The sequence below is a fragment of the Aotus nancymaae genome, unplaced genomic scaffold, assembly GCF_030222135.1.
Source record: "Aotus nancymaae isolate 86718 unplaced genomic scaffold, 86718_ANA_hifiasm-v0.15.2.pri h1tg000036l, whole genome shotgun sequence".
In the NCBI taxonomy this organism is placed as follows: Eukaryota; Metazoa; Chordata; class Mammalia; order Primates; family Aotidae; genus Aotus; species Aotus nancymaae.
Genome location: NW_026988450.1, coordinates 39,880,569 through 39,899,249, shown reverse-complemented (window position 1 = coordinate 39,899,249; position 18,681 = coordinate 39,880,569). Strand labels below are relative to the sequence as shown.

The 18,681-nt window shown below is 36.3% G+C and overlaps 1 protein-coding gene across 4 annotated transcripts in view; it reads right to left on the bottom strand.

The window, feature by feature from the left end:
• Positions 1–18,681, bottom strand: part of SLC26A7 (solute carrier family 26 member 7) — a 207,323-nt gene that overhangs the window by 97,293 nt on the left and 91,349 nt on the right. For 2 of the 4 annotated variants that reach the window (XM_064384356.1, XM_012465103.2), the window contains 2 exons: positions 11,011–11,133; positions 5,027–5,199 (listed from right to left, as the gene is read on the bottom strand). In XM_064384356.1, coding sequence (XP_064240426.1) covers positions 5,027–5,199; positions 11,011–11,133 — 296 coding nt within the window. The remainder of the gene's footprint in view (positions 1–5,026; positions 5,200–11,010; positions 11,134–18,681) is intronic. The other 2 variants (XM_012465104.2, XM_012465105.2) reach the window with 1 other exon arrangement.

Here is an 18,681-nt window from a genome sequence, read left to right as displayed (position 1 = left end):
TAAAAGTGTTCCTATTTCTCCACATCCTCTCCAGCATCTGTTTTCTCCAGATTTTTTAATGATTACCATTCTAACTGGTGTAAGATGGTATCTCAATATGGTTTTGACTTGCATTTCTCTAATGACCAGTGATGATGAGCATTTTTTCATATGTTTGTTGGCCTCATGTATGTCTTCTTTTGAAAAGCGTCTGTTCATATCCTTCACCCACTTTTTAATGGGGTTGTTTTTTTCTTGTAAATCTGTTTTAGTTCTTTGTAGATTCTGGATATTAGCCCTTTGTCAGATGGGTCTCAGGATACAAAATCAATGTGCAGAAATCACAAATATTCCTATACAGCAATAACAGACTTAAAGAGAACAAAATCAAGAATTAACTGCCATTCATAATTGCTACAAAGAGAATAAAATACCTAGGAATACAACTAACAAAGGACGTGAAGGACCTCTTTAAGGAGAACTATAAACCACTGCTCAAGGAAATAAGAGAGGACAAAAACAGATGGAAAAACATTCCATGCTCATGGTTAGGAAGAATCAATATTGTGAAAATGGCATACTGCCCAAAGTAATTTATAGATTCAGTGCTATCCCCACCAAGCTACCTGTGACCCTCTTCACAGAACTGGAAAAAAACACCTTAAACTTCATATGGAACCAAAAGAGAGCCTGCATAGCTAAGACAATTCTAAGCAAAAAGAATAAAGCTGGAGGCATCATGATACCTGACTTCAAACTATACTACAAGTCTACAGTAATCAAAACAGCATGGTACTGGTACCAAAACAGAGATATAATATAGACCAATGGAACAGAACAGAGGCCCTGAAGGCAATGCCACACATTTACAACCATCTGATTTTTGACAAACCTGACAAAAACAAATAATGGGAAAAAGATTCTCTGTTTAATAAATGGTGTTGGGAAAACTGGCTAGCAGTGTGCAGAAAGCAGAAACTGGACCCCTTCCTGACACCTTACACTAAAATTAACTCCAGAAGGATTAAAGACTTAAACATAAGACCTAACACCATAAAAACCCTAGAAGAAAACCTAGGCAAAACCATTCAGGACATAGGCATAGGCAAGGACTTCATGACTGAAACACCAAAAGCATTGGCAACAAAAGCCAAAATAGACAAATGGGGATCTAATTAAACTCCAGAGCTTCTGTATAGCAAAATAAACAATCATTCAAGTGAACGGGCAACCAACAGAATGGGAAAAAATTTTAGCACAAAATGATTTTAAATGTATGAAAAGATGTTAAACCTCACTCATAATTTTAAAAACTCAAATTACCTTGAATACTAGTTTTCACCTGTTTGGCTAAAGTTAAAAAGCCTAAGAACACATTCTGTTGGGAAGGCTGAGGGCACTCTCATATGCTGCTGTGGAAATGTAAACCTTGGAAGGGAATTTAACAATGTCTAACAAAACCACACTTGTTTTTGTTTTGAATTTACCTTTTGACTCAGTAATCTCATTCTAGGAATTCATCTTGAAGAGATGTTACTAACAAAATGAGAATTCATATATACATATATAGCAGCATTAGGGAAGGGAAGTGACAGTTTTGAGTGTGCGTTTTTGTTTTTTGTTTTTTTTTACATTTCCAGCTTGTTATAATAATTAAAATTAACAAATGTCAGACTCAGTTTATATTTTAAAATCACTAAATTATTACCTAGCATTATGTTTGCTGTTTTTTGGTTTTCAGACTCCCAAATAGAAAATTAATTTTTTAATTCAACAAATGTTCTGAGAATCTACCATGTAGAGTTCTATACTAGGTATGATGACGACTTTAAAATGTGTTAAGACACTATAATTACCCTCAAGAACTTTGTTTTCTAAATAATGTCTTATATAGAAAACAAACTAGGCCAGGTGCAGTGGCTCACGACTGTAAACCCAACACTTCGGGAGGCCCAGGTGGGAGGATCACCTGTGTTGGGAGTTCATGACCTGCCTGACCAACATGGAGAAACCCCGTCTCTACTAAAAATACAAAATTAGCCAGGCGTGGTGGCACATGCCTGTAATCTCAGCTACTCGGGAGGCTGAGGCAAGAGAATTGCTTGACCCCAGGAGGCAGAGGTGGTGGTGAGCCGAGATTGCAACACTGCACTCCAGCTTGAGCAACAAAAATGAGACTTTGTCTCAAAAAAAAAACAAAACAAAACAAAACAAAACAAAACAAACTAAAATATTATAGACATACAAAACACTGGAAGAAGAGCCAAAATTGAAAAAAGGCAAATAGCAAACTAAAATCAGAAAGTTTATATGATGAAGACAGTTTGCTCTAAGTATACATTTTAATTTCACCCTAATTCCTTTATTGTTCTATGCTATACTTTCTTCTAAAATTGCATAAGTTAAAATGAAAGAAATAGACAAAAGAGAATCATTAAAATAATGTTAAAGCATATAAGTCAAGAAATGGAGAAAGAGTTGTTTGGGAGGAAATTACACAAATAAAAGCTACACTTTAGGGGTAAAAGCTTACTTGTCAGTTACAAAGAAGGGTAAGAAGGAAACACACTAAGAAGTCACAGAGCCATTATTACCTAATAACAGAAAGCAGATTAGTTCATCAACTGAATATGCTGCCAGACACCAATGCCCCTCAAGAACTTACTTCTATAACTTCTTGTAATACAAGAAGCAATAAATATCTTTATGGTGTAAGCCTTCGATAGAAGGGTTCTCTGTTACTTGCACCTGAGAGCATTTCTAACTGTGAATCATCAGATCAGACATGATTGTTTCAGACACTTTAATAATATAATCTTATTAATCTAAATAGTTCCGTCAGCTGGTCCTTCAGAGAAAAAAAAAATCAACTCGAAAATAAATAATATGCAAGCAAAAGCAAAACAATACACAAATAAATAAATAAAACCAGGCAAACACACACTTTTTATGTTTGTAGAACTAGATACTTTGATTCGGTAGATTTCAAATCTGAAGGAATCAAAGGAAAAATAACTGAGAAGCTCAATCCCAAAGATCCAAAACTCTTTTAAGTTTCTAGTTGATAATGGACAGAAGCGTTTGGAGATCAAATAAAGTCCAGCCATCTGCTTAAAAATTGGCTAAAACATAAGTCACATATCCAGAACCAGAGCTAAAAAGGAAGAAAAGCAGATGTTTGATGGAGTTATAAGAGAAAACATGCAACTCTCTGAATCAGATTTTACATGTAATAAAAGGCCATGAAAACAAAATTATTTTTATTATCTTTAATAATATCCTGCTTTGTTCTTATAATTTCAGGGAGTTTCATTTGGAGAAATGAGACATATATATTTTATGTTATTAGAATCCTGGCTTTGACTTTTATATGTTACCATTTTAATTCATAATCTAAATATTCTAGATAATAACAGAATACCTGATATTTTTTTGAAACTTTCAGAAAATGGTTAAAATGAGACTAAGCAGAAGGTCACTGGGTCTTACTGCTATGTATACTCTTAGATTTTTACTATACTAATATATACCTAATACTGTATAGTATTATATAACCTAAAACTACTTGTTTCATGCTTTTTAGAATAAGAGAAAGTCCAACTCTAGTAAAAATCATAAATTCAAAGAGAAATATGTATGAAAAAAATAATGGGACAAGAAAGAGAAGCAATCTTATCTTTGCAATGTTAATACAGAGATTTTTTTATTTTAAGTGAATAGAAATTAAGGAAAACTCATGCCAAATCCAAGGCAACGTATCCATGTTTGATCTACCAGTTCACAGGGATGATAATTTCTGAGATGGAGATAGACGACAGGTCTCAGAGAGCCTCACACAGGCCAGGCAAGGAGGAAAAGCCACTAAGCCTACCTGTGCAAGCCTCAGAATAGGCTGACATTATCCATGGTTGGAAAAATAAACCAAATGTTACAGGGTAGTCAGGCAACTAGTTTTTATTTTATGACAGTTCAGATACAAGCCATAGAAAATACTGATTGGCCCACTAGTCTGGTCAGTCTCCTAAGCAAATGAGCTACCACTCAAATAGTCTGTTTCTCTCAAGCATTATGAAGACATGAGTCCCTATTCTCATTTAATTTAACATCCTTAATTCTTCTGGCCTTTTCATATAGCTAGAAGGCAATATAACTCCAAGAATTTTAATGCTGCCTTTCTTCTAGGTCACATGTTTTCTTCTACTATCTAATTCCAGGCAATCATCAACTGTTTTTCTCCCTTCTTGCTGTTTACAAGATCGTGGACCTTGTAAATAATGTTACACTGTAAAATAGAGTCTCCTCAACCCAAATCACAGCCACCCAGGAAGTTTATGCATGCATAATTCAGTTGTCATGAGAGAGTAAGCGAAAATAGCTATCTAACAGGCAATTCCACATCTAATATTCAGTGCCTGCCTACATTTATTTTATAGTCACTTCTGAGTTTTCTAATTCTGACCACTGATTAGAAACACCAAATTACATATTCCGATATTTTGAAGAAACAGAAAGACTAGCAATCTTGGCAGCAACACGATGCTGGTGGTACAGAACTGAGTCCAATGACCTCAGATCAGTAAACCTACAGCATAAACCAAGTACCATTTATTACTGATGTAGGCAATAACATCATAAAATCTGAAAACTGGGAATGACCCTAGAGATCTGGTCACATCTCCTTCCCATTGCAGGAATTTTTCTGTAACATTCCCTTACATTGACAACGTAGTCACTGTGTGGACACAAGGATGGCCTCATTGCCTTACACGGAAGCTCACTCCATTTTCTAAAACATTTTTTAGAAAGTTCAGTCTTAAAAAACCAAAAACTGTTTCTCTGTAACTTCAATTTACTGATTCTAATTCATTCATTCAACCAGCATTTACAGAGTAATGACTCTAGACAGCATTTCCATAATGATAAAACACATCAGCCCTTTATCCATCTGCAAAGACAAACTCATGAACAAGAATCAAAATAAAACACCAACTTCCTTCCCTTTGCTGCTACTTCCCTTTTCTTGTGCTCAAGTGTCAGTATTACTCACCTGAATCACACCTCCCAAGAAGGAAACTGCTGCAGCAACGCGGATCCTTTGCATTTCAAAGTCGGATAAGCCCAGCACACTTGTGTTACTCTGTGTGGTGAGATTCTGGATGTTCTGAGGGACAATCCTTTCCACGGCATTGGCTGATATTAAGGATGTCAAGGCAAAGGTGCCTGAAACCAAGTGGTGTAGGGAATCTTCTATTAGTAATTCCATTAAAAGACGCAATAAAAATTGTGGGATTCCACCATTAAAGTTGAAGCCACATCGTAAAACCAAACAGAGCTGTTACAAACACTCTCCTCTCCTCTGTGCCCTTGCTTCTCCACTCTTAGCCTTGCTCCATGGATGAAATGGAAACTTACCTCCATATATGCTTATTCATTCGACATACAGCCACTCATCTATTTGCTGTTCTCTCCTGGGTCAGACATTTTCTCACCTCTCTGCAGACTGGCATAAAGAATGTCCTGGGACAGGAAGTAAGATTATGGCCTGGATTTGAATTCAACCACTCCATTTACCAAAAATGTGACCTAAAGCACTTTACACTAGATATAAATCATCTCTTCCATAAAATGGGAGTAATAATTCCTACATTTCAGGGTTTAAAGGGAGTATAAATGAGATGATAGGTATAAAGACCTCAGTAAATTCAGCTTTTTCCATGAAATGCTTGCTTCTTCGTTCTACCTGTGCAAATCATTGTGGTCTTTCAAGGTCTGGTTCAAATCCCATATCTAATAAGGATCCATCCCAGATCCTCCCAACTAGGCTTAATCTTTCCACCCTCTGTGGTTTCATAGCATAGTATATTTTTATTATTGTATAGCAACATACCATGGCCCATAAAATAATTAAATATACCATTTCTGTCTTCTGTTGTTAGATAAGGCTTGGTGGTATTTCTCAAGAATTGCCATGGTCTTGCACATGTGTGGGACCATTTTCAGTGTATTCCCCTCTTCCTGCCAAGAGTTCTGAAGCCTCTCATCTTGGCATAGCATGCTGAGAATGCAGCCTTCTGAACATGGAAATGCTGATTCTCACAGAGAGGGGTTGGCAAATTTAGGTTATAGAAACAAACTGCAGCACTGTGCAAATATTTACCCTCATTACTACTTAAAGATCTTACTTTGCTTCAGGTCATAAGTGCGACTTTGTGAAAAGGGCCTGTTCAACATGTAGACATCCCAATACAACCATGCAGGCAGCAGCATAAGGCAAGAGAGACACGAGTCAAACAGAAACAGGTCTCAATGGAACTTCAACACAGGCAATCCTTGGTCTTACTACATAGAGAGGTAGTACCTGCCATGGATTCAGAACAACATGGTGATCGTAGCCTCCAAAAAACCTGACTTAGAATCCCAGAACTGTCACCTCAATCTTCTTGTCTGTAAACAGCATTCCTCACCCAATGGGATTGTTATAAGGCTTAGATTAAATAATGTAATATAGCACATATCACAGAAGATGACATGTGGTTAACATCTGATAAATGGTAGCTATTCATATAATTATTAATAAGACTAAAGTTAGAATGCTTTGTTATGGTCTATCATTGTATGGTTTTCTCTGTTCCATAGAGTTGGTGGTACGTAAATATATACAGCAGATTGAATAACATTCTCTTAGTGAGCTAAGTCATTCTCAATAAATCATCAATAAATCATGACCATTGTCTTTATCATAAAGTACTAAATTAAGAGTACATTGAGAAACTAACATAATATACCTGATTATTAGAAATAAGATTCTAGCACCAAGGATGAGAAATACCAAGTAGAGAACATTCACCATAGAATGTGATCTTGATAGGACATATTTCTGAAGGTATGTTACAACACAATGCTCCAGAGATCAAATCAAATACTTCTGAGAGTAAAGGAGTGTGTCTTTTGGTGTTTAAATCTCTTAGAGTACAGAGCTAAATGTTTTGTACAAAAGCCACTGAACAAATGACTACAGAATTTAAAAAAAAAAATAGACAAGTTAATTTTTTATTTTAGGCCTGGTTTCCTGGGATTTGGAGGAAGATGGGAGGAAATCAAATGGTAAAAGAGAAAGAGCCATCTAAAAGGCTTTGTTAGGGGAAGAAAAGGAAACTTCACCTGCATGTGAGTCATATTTCAAGAACATCTCCAGAAAGGACTTGCCAGCAATGGGTACAGGCATATCCACCACACCAAAGTAGACATGGGAGTACTGCCTCTTTTACAAGGATAATGCTTTGCTGTTTCTAAGGTAGTGAAGGACAATCAAGGGAAGTGGGACTGCCAGTGAATACATGTGGCTGTTGTGGATGACATTCTATCTTCTCTATTTATAGGTCTTGCCTTTGTCTTGGTCTCCTCCCTATTAATTCTCTACCATTGCCTCATTTGCTCCACTTTTTACCCTGGTTAGGCTCTTAGCCTATTAGTGGTACCCTTAGATACCACTACATCTATCTGGTAGCTCAGCAGTACTGTGGGTCACAGGGTCTCATAGGAAGTGAATATGAGCCCTAGAGTTAAACAGACCCAAGTTCAAATCCCAGTTCTACTTAATATGAGCCTGTGATCTTGGTCAAGTTACCTAACCTCTCTCAGCTTCCTTATTTGTAAAATGATGATAAAATTAATCTAGTTACAAAATTTTGGTAGAGAATAAATGAGATTTCAAATTTTAGAAAACACTATCTCAAGACCTATCATATTGTAATCCATCAGTAAATAATTGTTTATTTTCTTTTCTTCTGAAGAGTACCTTATACAGTCTTCACAATATCCTCTCTAAATTGTCAAAGAAACTTTGCTCTTTAAATAAATTTCTCTAATTTAGAGAAAGATTAAGATCCACCAATTGTCACATATTGGTTCTCTTCTACAATGCTGTTTTCATTAGATTAATACCCAGGTTTTTTATTGTTGCATATTTATTCCAAGATACGTTCTTTGCGAGCCACAAAAAGTAATCAACTGATTTGTTCCTTTTTAAAATAAATATGTTTTAAATTAAAATAAGAAAGTTCACATTGTTGAGCAAAACAGTATGTTTCATGTCTTTATACTCTGATTTTATGAATTGTTTACTTTTAAAGATGCCTCAAGCATAATTTATTATTGCATTTAGTAAGTCAGGATTGCATTCCGGCCACCTAAATTGAAGGTAAAATCCCAAATAAAGTGATTTTTCTTCATGAAAGTAACATCAATATCTTAATAATAGTGTGGAAGTGGGAATACCTCTATATGCATATACATCAAAATTAAATTATTTAAAAGAGAAGTATGTTTTGTATATTAATTTGCAGGAATTTTTTGGTGACACTCAGTCCCCATGTCCAAGATTAAATGAAGGTCGAAAAATAGTTTGTCTATTTTCCTTGACATATATATGTTGCATAAGGGAAAATGATCATTTTATTTTTACTATGCCAAGGAATTCTAAATACTGGTATAAAAAACAAATTAAAAGTCCCAGCTGGCTCTGTCTTTGGTAAAGTACAAATGTAGAAATAAAATGTCTCTAGCATTTACTGTGTGGTAGCACATTCGACTTAACAGAAGGGAAATCAGAATTAGTCTTTGGCTTTAATGTTGAATGACTGCACTTAAGGCTGTAAATTATATGTATTTTTAAATGCATATTATTTATTAAGTAGACTATAAGATTCTGATAGCTGTTAATTTGTTAAATACAGAGTCTTACATAAATAGTAATTTCAAAATCATGCAGTGAAATATCTGTAAAATATTTATAGTGATTCCTTAGGACATTGAACACTTTGTGTGTGTACTCAAGTACGCTCAAATTGTGTATTTTTGTTTTCTTAAAGCAATTATGGTGTATTGGACAAATTTCTTTTGCCTTTTTCTTTTATTTGTGTTTAACAGAGAAAATATTTTTAGGGGTCAGCATTAAAACAATCTTTTTCATTACTAAGGATATATTTAAATGTTTTGAAAATGAAAAAAATCATTATGAAATTAGGGAGTAAGATAATTGAAAAAATAGGCTTTAACAATTTATAATTAATTATTGTGCTTTTCTCTTTTTTGCATCAATACAAATAAGAAAAGCTTATTCTTGAACAGTGGGTTGTAAAGTTAAAAGCTTGGGCATTAGACTTGGTCACATCTGGGTTGTAATCCATGCACCTGTGACTTTTAATCTGTGATCTCACAGAAACTTGCTGAATTTTAGTGTTTTCTTTCACCTGCAATGTAAAGGTAATAATGTCTATTTAAAAGGCTTGTGCTAAAACAAAATAAAATAACATATGGAAAGCTTATAATAAAGCACCTAATAAATACAACATCCATGGTTCTCAAATTTAAATATACACATACACAAATATGCATAAACATATAAATATATATATATAGTATAATATATTACATACAGATTACATGTGTAAATAAAACCTAGTGAACTTATAAAAATGCTGAGTCTAATGCAGTAGGCCTGTGGTGGAAATAAAGGCTTTGCACTTCTAACAAGTTCCCACATAATGCTGAACCTGCTGGTTCATGAGCCACACTTTAGGCAGCAATGTTGTAAGTGATTGATAAGTATTGTTCCTTCCCTCATAAAATTAATTGATATAAAAAGCCAAATCTACATAAGTAAAATGCTATATTACAAGAAAATATATGTATCAGTGTGGTAGGTAGAATTATGACCTCTCAGATATGTTCACATCCTAATCCCCAGAACCTGTGAATATATTATGCTATATGGTAAGAGAAAATTAACATTGCAGATGAAATTAAAGTAATAAGCAGCTGATCTTAAGGAGCGCATCCTGGATTATCCAAGTGTGCCCAATGTAATCACAAGGGTCCTTTAAATATGGAAAATGGAGGCAAAAGATCAGAGCCAGAGAGAATTTGAAGATACGATAATGCTGGCTTTGAAGATGGCTGAAACGTCCATGAGCCAAAGAATACAGGAAGCCTCTAGAAACCAGGAAAGTCAAGACAATGGATTGTCTCCTAGAGCCTCCAAGAAAGGAATGCAGTCCCGCTGACACCTCAGTTTTAGTCCTGTGAGTAACATTTCAGACTTCTGGGCTCCAGAACTGCAGAATAATACCTTTATCTTGTTTTAAGCACTGAACTCATGGTAATCTGTTACAGCAGCAATAGAAAACTGATGCAATCAATAACGCAAACTGACCATTGAAGAAATGGTCGCAAAATGTTATTTACTTAGAGGCTGAGATCATATAATCCCAAAATAAATAGAAATGCCTCTATAGATATTTCTAGTTAAAATTATTTTATTATTTCTTTAATAGTTAAGACTAAGATATCATTTTTGTAATAATAATAGCTAACTTTGTAGCAAGTACTAAATTAGACATTACACATCAATTATCTGGTTTCCACTATAATCATTAGAATTTGGAAGGTAATTTTGCTATCAAGAAAGCAGCAATGGAGTTTAACATTTTGCCTAAGACCATGTAGATAGCAAACAACAAATAAGGCATATACTCAGGCTTATCTAATACCAAATCACCCCTCGTATTTTATTTGGTAATATAGAGCTAGGTAAGGTAAGAGTTATACCAAGTAAAGAGCATTGTATAAACCAGCCTAAAATAAACCTAAAAGATCATTTAGTTCGCATATCAAATACATGTAAAATATTTTTTACTGTTTTTTGAATAGATAAATTTTATATAGTCTTTTTTCTCCCAAGTGCTTACTTTCTCTCATTTCATTGTAATTTCAGATCATTTCTCTTCTTTCGTGGAATCTTTGCAACTCAAAAATGCAAAGAATCCTTAGCAATAACCTTGGCTATATAGTAATATAGCAATAAATCACAGTGTATATTTATTATCTGGTGCATGGAAAGTAAATATCTTGCTCTAATATTATCTGAGGTTTTCCTCAGTGATGTTAACACTGCTATAGATATGTAATCAGTAATATTCATTGAGTCTCTTTCACAAGTAACATTAGAAGCATAAACATAGGAATCATTACCTGTGGCAACATGACGTCCCATTCCAAATATGGCATAAATGATGGCAGGAAACAGAGACCCATATAAACCAAACACTGGGTGCACAGATGAGAGAACAGCAAAGGCCAATCCTGTGAAGAAGACTGGGGTAATTAGAACCACCTTAGAACCCCAAGACACAATCTGTTACACAATAGAATAGGTATAAGTTTACTTACAGACAAAATGAATCATACTTTATTCTACTTGCTCAACAAGAGACTAGCGTTATTGCCCTAAATAGAAAAAAATTCAGTCCTTAGTTCATCGTTATAATTCCAAAAACCATTATTTTTGGACTAATGCTTTTCCCTTAATTGCAGAGATGTCCACAAGAAAATAGTGGTCTTCAGAGTGTCTTTCTGTTAAATGCTAGGTTTGATAGTAACGTTGCAAAATATCTCCAGGAACACTAAAATTTTAGAAGAATTTCACATGTATAATTTTATTTGCACAGTAGCATCTGTAAGATAGATGAGATTAGTAGCTTTACTCTAACAGACGAGAAGCCTGAAACGGAATGTGAATTAGGGCTGAGCAAAAAGGACGCATACTCAACACTGGCTGGTTGGCTAGCTGCACAGCCAGCCTGAGGATATGAGTCACAGTAGTAGGGCTGACGCATAAACCTATGTGCTTCCCAACTAACTGGACCCTGGCCTGTATTTCAGGTACTGCTTCTTAGAGTGGAAAAAAAAGCAACTTTTCTTATTCAAAGAGTAAGAAAGAAATAATTCATAACTGTTAATTTTTATTCCTTGTAGATATTACTGCCTACGTAGTAGGTATGATACATGCACATAGAAAATTTTCTTAGACATGTCTAAATGACTCCTGGTGGTTTAAAGGTGACCAAAATATCTATGAGTATGGGTTCATAAAATTATCGGGTTGTGGCTGGTCCTTGGAATGACAAATTCATTCAAATGTATCAATAAAACTGGGCATGAAGGACTTTACATGTTATTAAGAGACTTGAGGATGAAGGAAGCATTAGATTCTGGAGTCTCTGAATATGAAGCCAGATAATTATTCACACTATAAAGCCTGGCTGTCTAATAGCAATAATTTTTACTTTTGAGATTTATCATTTTTAAATTAAATTCCCTTTTTAATAAACTCCATAGTTATGTTTCAGATATTTTTGAAGCAGTAAAAGACATTTTAGCTGCAATTAAAATATATGAAAAGTCAACCAGTGACCACCCCTGTCTTCTTTTTAAAAACCTCTTGGTTGCTTGTTTGCTGGCAAAGTATTCTTACAGTTTGGTGAAAGTACAATGAAAGTGATTATAGAAGTGTCAATGGCAGAGGCTGTTCTAGAATTTCATAAAGCCATGGTGAGAGGTAGAAAGGATGGTGTAAAGGGGCAGGTCTTAAAGCTGTGTTAGCACTGGCAGGCTAAATATTTCCCCACCTCTACCAAGAAGCACGTTTTGGCATTTTTAGTGTAAGCAACTTTGTAAACTATATTATGTTTACATCAGCCATATGGAAAGCTAGAAAACAACTTTTCTCAACCGTTTTTCAGAATAAGCTACCTGATAAAAGTTATCTATTAAGAGACAGAAATGCAGAGTGTTTCTGAGTAAGAAAAAAATGTAGCCCACATTTTACAAGATTAGACAGATTGACTAAATCAGTGGTGGGGAAGAAAGACATATTTAGCAAAAGCTCCTTAGATTAATCATATGGACATTACATTCTGATAAATGTGGTCAATACTGACAGGATCAAAATTGTTCAGAATTAGACCCATTTGGCTGCTCTGCTTGCAACAGACATGTAACATAAACCTGGAAGCAGCTGGATCCTTTTCTCTTACCCTGTGAATAGCTACTTCTTGCTTATTTACCTGCCTTATTACAATAACACTCATCTCTCTCTGTGTTTATCCCAAATAAAATCCATAACAAACTTACTTTAAAAACTGGATTTGCCCAGTTCTCATGCTCCTATCAAATTAAAATGGGAATCATGTAAAATATACTTAATTTTTCAACAATTTCTAGATCTGTAAATTAAATACAAAATATTATGTCATGAGATTCTACTAGAAAAACCTTAAAGACCAGAAATCATATAGACATTGCCTTTATCTCCTGTTATACTGATATTGAATTTTTACTTTAAACAACAATATTATACACCCTCAATGGAAATCCATTTCTCTGTTAATGTGGCAATGAACAATGGCCAAAACATAGCAGGAAGGAACTAATTCATATATACAGTACTGTCAAACATCAAGTATCCTTTCCACTAAATAAGAACTATGAGGTTCAAGACCATCTCCCACATACATACCTCAAAAAAAGGAGAGACCACTGGATAAAGCTTCCTTTTTCAGATTGATTTATTATTCTGGTTCATAAACTGCATACATAGGCTCTCTCATACATGTGCATGTGCACACACATACACACACACTCACACAAGCTCAAATATGTTAAGTCCCCCTAAAATAGTGAATATCTTAATAAGTCACTAACAAATTAGCAGAATTATCTCCACTCTCTCTGTAATAAAACATGGCATTCCATTCAAACAAGAGCAAAATTACAACTCTCTCATGCTATTATTTTGAGGAAAAATACTGCAAATGCTGATAGATACTTGTGTAACTTAATCTAGTTTAGATAACAGCAAAAGCAACAAAAACAAAAGTATCAAGGAATAGACACAGTATTAGGCTAAATAGTCACAAAAGAGGGTGGCTGAGGAAAGAGAGAGAGGGAGAAAGGCAGATGAGGGGATGGATGGATGGAGAGATCCAAAAATTGAAATATTTAGGGGAGGATTCAAGATGGCCGAATAGGAACATCTCCAGAGTGCAGTTCCCAGCAAGAACAACGCAGAGGGTGAGTGCCCACCACATTTCCAAACAAATTTTCATTGCTCACAGACCAGGAGATTCCCGGGCTGAAAAGCACCAAGAGTTTTCAGCACAGCGGTTTCAGCCAGTGCTGTGTTGGCACACAGAAACTCACTCAAGTCTGGACGGCCATTTCAATTTGTGCCTGGAACACCTGGGAGACGGAGCTGCCTATTCAACTGAAAGGGAGCGGGCAGAGACAGGGAGCCAGGCAATCAGGCTTGGTGGGTACCACCCCCACAAAACAAGCAATCTGAAATGCTCTGGATTGAGAGTTTCGCAGCAAGCACAGCTGGACCCAGGATGGTCCAGCTCAGTGTGGGGAAGGATGACCACCACTACACCAAGGCAGTCTGCCACTACAGAGGCAGTTCACACAGCAGCTGGGCAGAGCCTGCAGCAGCTCAGCAATGCCTCTGCTGGCAGACTGTGACTAAACTACCCTGTGCAGGCCAGGGCATCTATGAAAAAAGGCAGCAGCATGACAGGAACTTATAAATAAAGACGACCTTCCTAGGACAAAGCAGCTGGGAAAAGAGGCAGTTATGAGTTCTGCTGCAGCAGACTTAAAAGTACCTGCCCAGCATCTCTGCATGAAACAACAGAGCTCCCAGCAAAGCACTTTAGCTCCTTTAAGGGACAGACTGTCTCCTCAAGCAGCTCTCTGACCCCCATATAAGGAAAGCTCAGGCCGACATCTGGCAGGTACCCTTTTGGGACAAAGATAACAGAAGAAGAAACCAGCAGCAACCCTTACTGTTCTGCAGCCCCTGCAGGTGATCCTCAGGCAAGCAGGGTCTGGAGTGGACCCCAAGCACTCCTACAGCAGAGGGGCCTGACTGTTAGAAGGAAAAGTAAGAAACAGAAAAAATAACTTCATCATCAACAAAAAGGATGTCCACTCAAAGACCCCAAAAGTCACCAACTACAAACACCACAGGTAGATAAAGCCACTAAGATGGGAAGAAACCAGCCCAAAAAGAATGAAAACACCAAAAACAAGAATGCCTCTCCTCCTCCAAAGGATCACAACTCCTCACCAGCTAGAGATGGATAGATGGAGAATGAATCTAATGAATTGACAGAAACAGACTTCAGAAGGTGGGTAATAAACTTCTTGGAGCTAAAAGAACATGTGCTAACCCAATGCAAAGAAACTAAGAACCTAGAAAAAAGGTTACATGAGATGCTAACTAGAATAAACATCTTAGAGAAGAATATAAACAACTTGATGGAGCTGAAAAACAGCATGAGAACTTTGAGAAGCATACACAAGTTTCAATAGCTGAATCAACCAAGCAGAAGAAAGGATATCAGAGATTGAAGATCAACTCAATAAAATAAAACGAGAAGGCAAGATTAGAGAAAAAAGAGTGAAAAGAAATGAACAAAGCCTCCAAGAAATATGGGATTATGTGAAAAGACCTAATCTACGTTTGATAGGTGTACCTGAATGTGAGACAGAGAATGAATCCAAGCTGGAAAACACTCTTCAGGATATTATCCAGGAGAACTTCCCCAACCTAGCAAGCCAGGCCAATATTCAAGTCCAGGAAATACAGAGAACACCACAAAGATATTCCTCAAGAAGAGCAACTCCAAGGCACCTAATCCTCAGAGTCACCAGGGTTGAAATGAAGGAGAAAATGCTAAGGGCAGCCAGAGAGAAAGGTCGGGTTACCCACAAAGGGAAGCTCATCAGACTCACAGCAGATCTCTTAGCAGAAACCCTACAAACCAGAAGAGAGTGACGGCCAATATTCAATATCCTTCAAGAAAAGAACTTTCAACCTAGAATTTCATATCCAGCCAAGCAAAGCTTCATAAGCAAAGGAGAAAGAAAATTTTTTATGGACAAGCAACTGCTGAGAGATTTCGTCACCACCAGGCCTGCCTTACAAGAGCTCCTGAAAGAAGCACTAAACAAGGAAAGAAACAAACAGTTCCAGCCACCCCAAAAATGTACCAAATGGTAAAGACCATCGACACAATGAAAAAAATGCATCAACTAACGGGCAAAACATCCAACTACCATCAAGATGACAGGATCAAATTCACACATAACAATATTAACCTTAAATGTAAATGGGATAAATGCCCCAATCAAAAGACAGAGTGGCAAATTGGACAAAAAGTCAAGACCCATCAGTGTGCTGTATTCAGGAAACCCATCTCATGTGCAAGGACACATATAGGCTTAAAATAAAGGGAAGGAGGAAGATTTACCAAGCAAACAGAGAGCAAAAAAATGCATGTGTTGCAACCCTAGTCTCTGATAAAATGGACTTTAAACCAACAAAGATCAAAAGAGACAAATAAGGACATTACATAATGGTAAAAGGATCAATGCAACAAGAAGAGCTAACAATCCTAAATATATATGCACCCAACACAGGAGCACCCAGATACATAAAGCAAGTTCTTAACGACCTACAAAGAGACTTAGACTCCCACACAATAATAGTGGGAGACTTTAACACTCCACTGTCAATATTAGACAGATCAACGAGACACAAAATTAACAAGGATATCCAGGACTTGAACTCAGATCTGGACCAAGGAGACCTAATACACATCTACAGAACTCTCCACCCCAAATCCACAGAATATACATTCTTCTCAGCACCACATTGGACCTACTCTAAAACTGACCACATAATTGGAAGTAAATCACTCCTCAGCAAATGCAAAAGAACAGAAATCATAACAAACAGTCTCTGAGACCATAGTGCAATCAAATTAGAACTCAGGATTAAGAAACTAACTCAGAACTGTAAAACTTCATTGAAACTGAACAACTGGCTCCTGCATGTCGACTGGATAAACAATGAAATGAAGGCAAAAATAAACGTGCTTCAAAACCAACGAGAAAGAAGACACAATGTACTAGAATCTCTTGGACACATTTAAAGCAGTTTCTAGAGGGAAATTTATAGCAAAAAATGCCCACCTGAGAAGCAAGGAAAGATCTAAAATCTACACCTTATCATCAAAATTGAAAGAGCTACAGGAGCAACATTTAAAAAACTCAAAAGCTAGCAGAAGACAAGAAATAACTAAGATCAGAGCAGAACTGAAGGAGATAGAGACACAAAAAATCCTTCAAAAAATCAATAAATCCAGGAGTTGGTTTTTTGAAAAGATCAACAAAATAGACACACCAGTAGCCAGATTAATAAAAAAGACAAGGGAGAAGAATCAAATAGATGCAATAAAAAACGATAAAGGGGATATCACCACCAATTCCACAGAAATACAAACTACAATCAGAGATTACTACCAACAACTCTATGCACATAAACCAGTAAACCTAGAAGAAACGGATAAATTCCTGGACACTTGCAGCCTCCCAAGCCTAAACCAGGAAGAAACTGAAACCTTGAATAGACCAATAACAAGGACTTAAGTTGAGGCAGCAATTAATAGCCTACCAACCAAAAAAAAATACAGATCTTGACGGGTTCACAGCTGATTTCTACCAGATGTACAAAGAGGAGCTGGTACCATTCCTTCTGAAACTATTACAAACAATACAAAAGGAGGGTATCCTTCCCAAATCATTTTATGAGACCAACATCATCCTGATACCGAAACCCGGCAGAGACTCAACGAAAAAAGAAAAATTCAGGCCAATATCCATGATGAACATAGATGCAAAAATCTTCAATAAAATACGGGCAAACCGATTGCAACAGCACATCAAAAAGCTTATCAACCATGATCAAGTAGGATTCATCCCGGGGATGCAAGGATGGTTCAATATATACAAGTCTATAAATGTAATTCACCACATAAACAGAACCAAAGACAAAAACCGCATGATTATCTCAATAGATGCAGAGAAGGCCTTTGACAAAATTCAACATCCCTTTATGCTAAAAACTCTCAATAAACTAGGTATCGAAGGAACATATCTCAAAACAATAAAAGTTATTTATGACAAACCTACAGACAATATCATACTGAATGGGCAAAAACTGGAAGCATTTCCTTTGAAATCCAACACTGCACAAGGATGCCCTCTCTCACCACTCCTATTCAATATAGTATTGGAAGTTCTAGCCACAGCAATTAGGCAAGAGAAAAAAAGGGTATTCAATTAGGAAAAGAGGAAGTCAAATTGTCTCTATTTGCAGATGACACAATTGTATATTTAGAAGACCCTATCATTGCAGTCCAAAATCACCTTAAACTGATAAGCAACTTCAACAAAGCCTCAGGATACAAAATCAATGTGCAAAAATCACAAGCATTCCTATACACCAGTAACAGACTAACAGAGAGCCAAATCATGAGCAAACTCTCATTCACAATTGCTACAAAGAGAATAAAATACCTAGGAATGCAACTAACAGAGGATGTAAAGGACCTCTTCAAGGAGAACTACAAACCACTGCTCAATGAAATAAGAGAGGACACAAACAGATGGAGAAACATTCCATGCTCATCGTTAGGAAGAATCAATATCGTGAACATGGCCATACTGCCCAAAGTAATTTATAGATTCAAGGCTATCCCCATCAAGCTACCAATGATCTTCTTCACAGAACTAGAAAAAACCACCTTAAACTTCATATGGAACCAAAAGAGAGCCCTCATAGCCAAGACAATCCTAAGCAAAAAGAACAAAGCCGGAGGCATCATGATACCTGATTTCAAACTATACTACAAGGCTACAGTAATCAAAACACCATGATACTGGTACCAAAACAGAGATATAGACCAATGGAACAGAACAGAGGCCTTGGAGGCAATGCCACACACCTAAAACCATCTG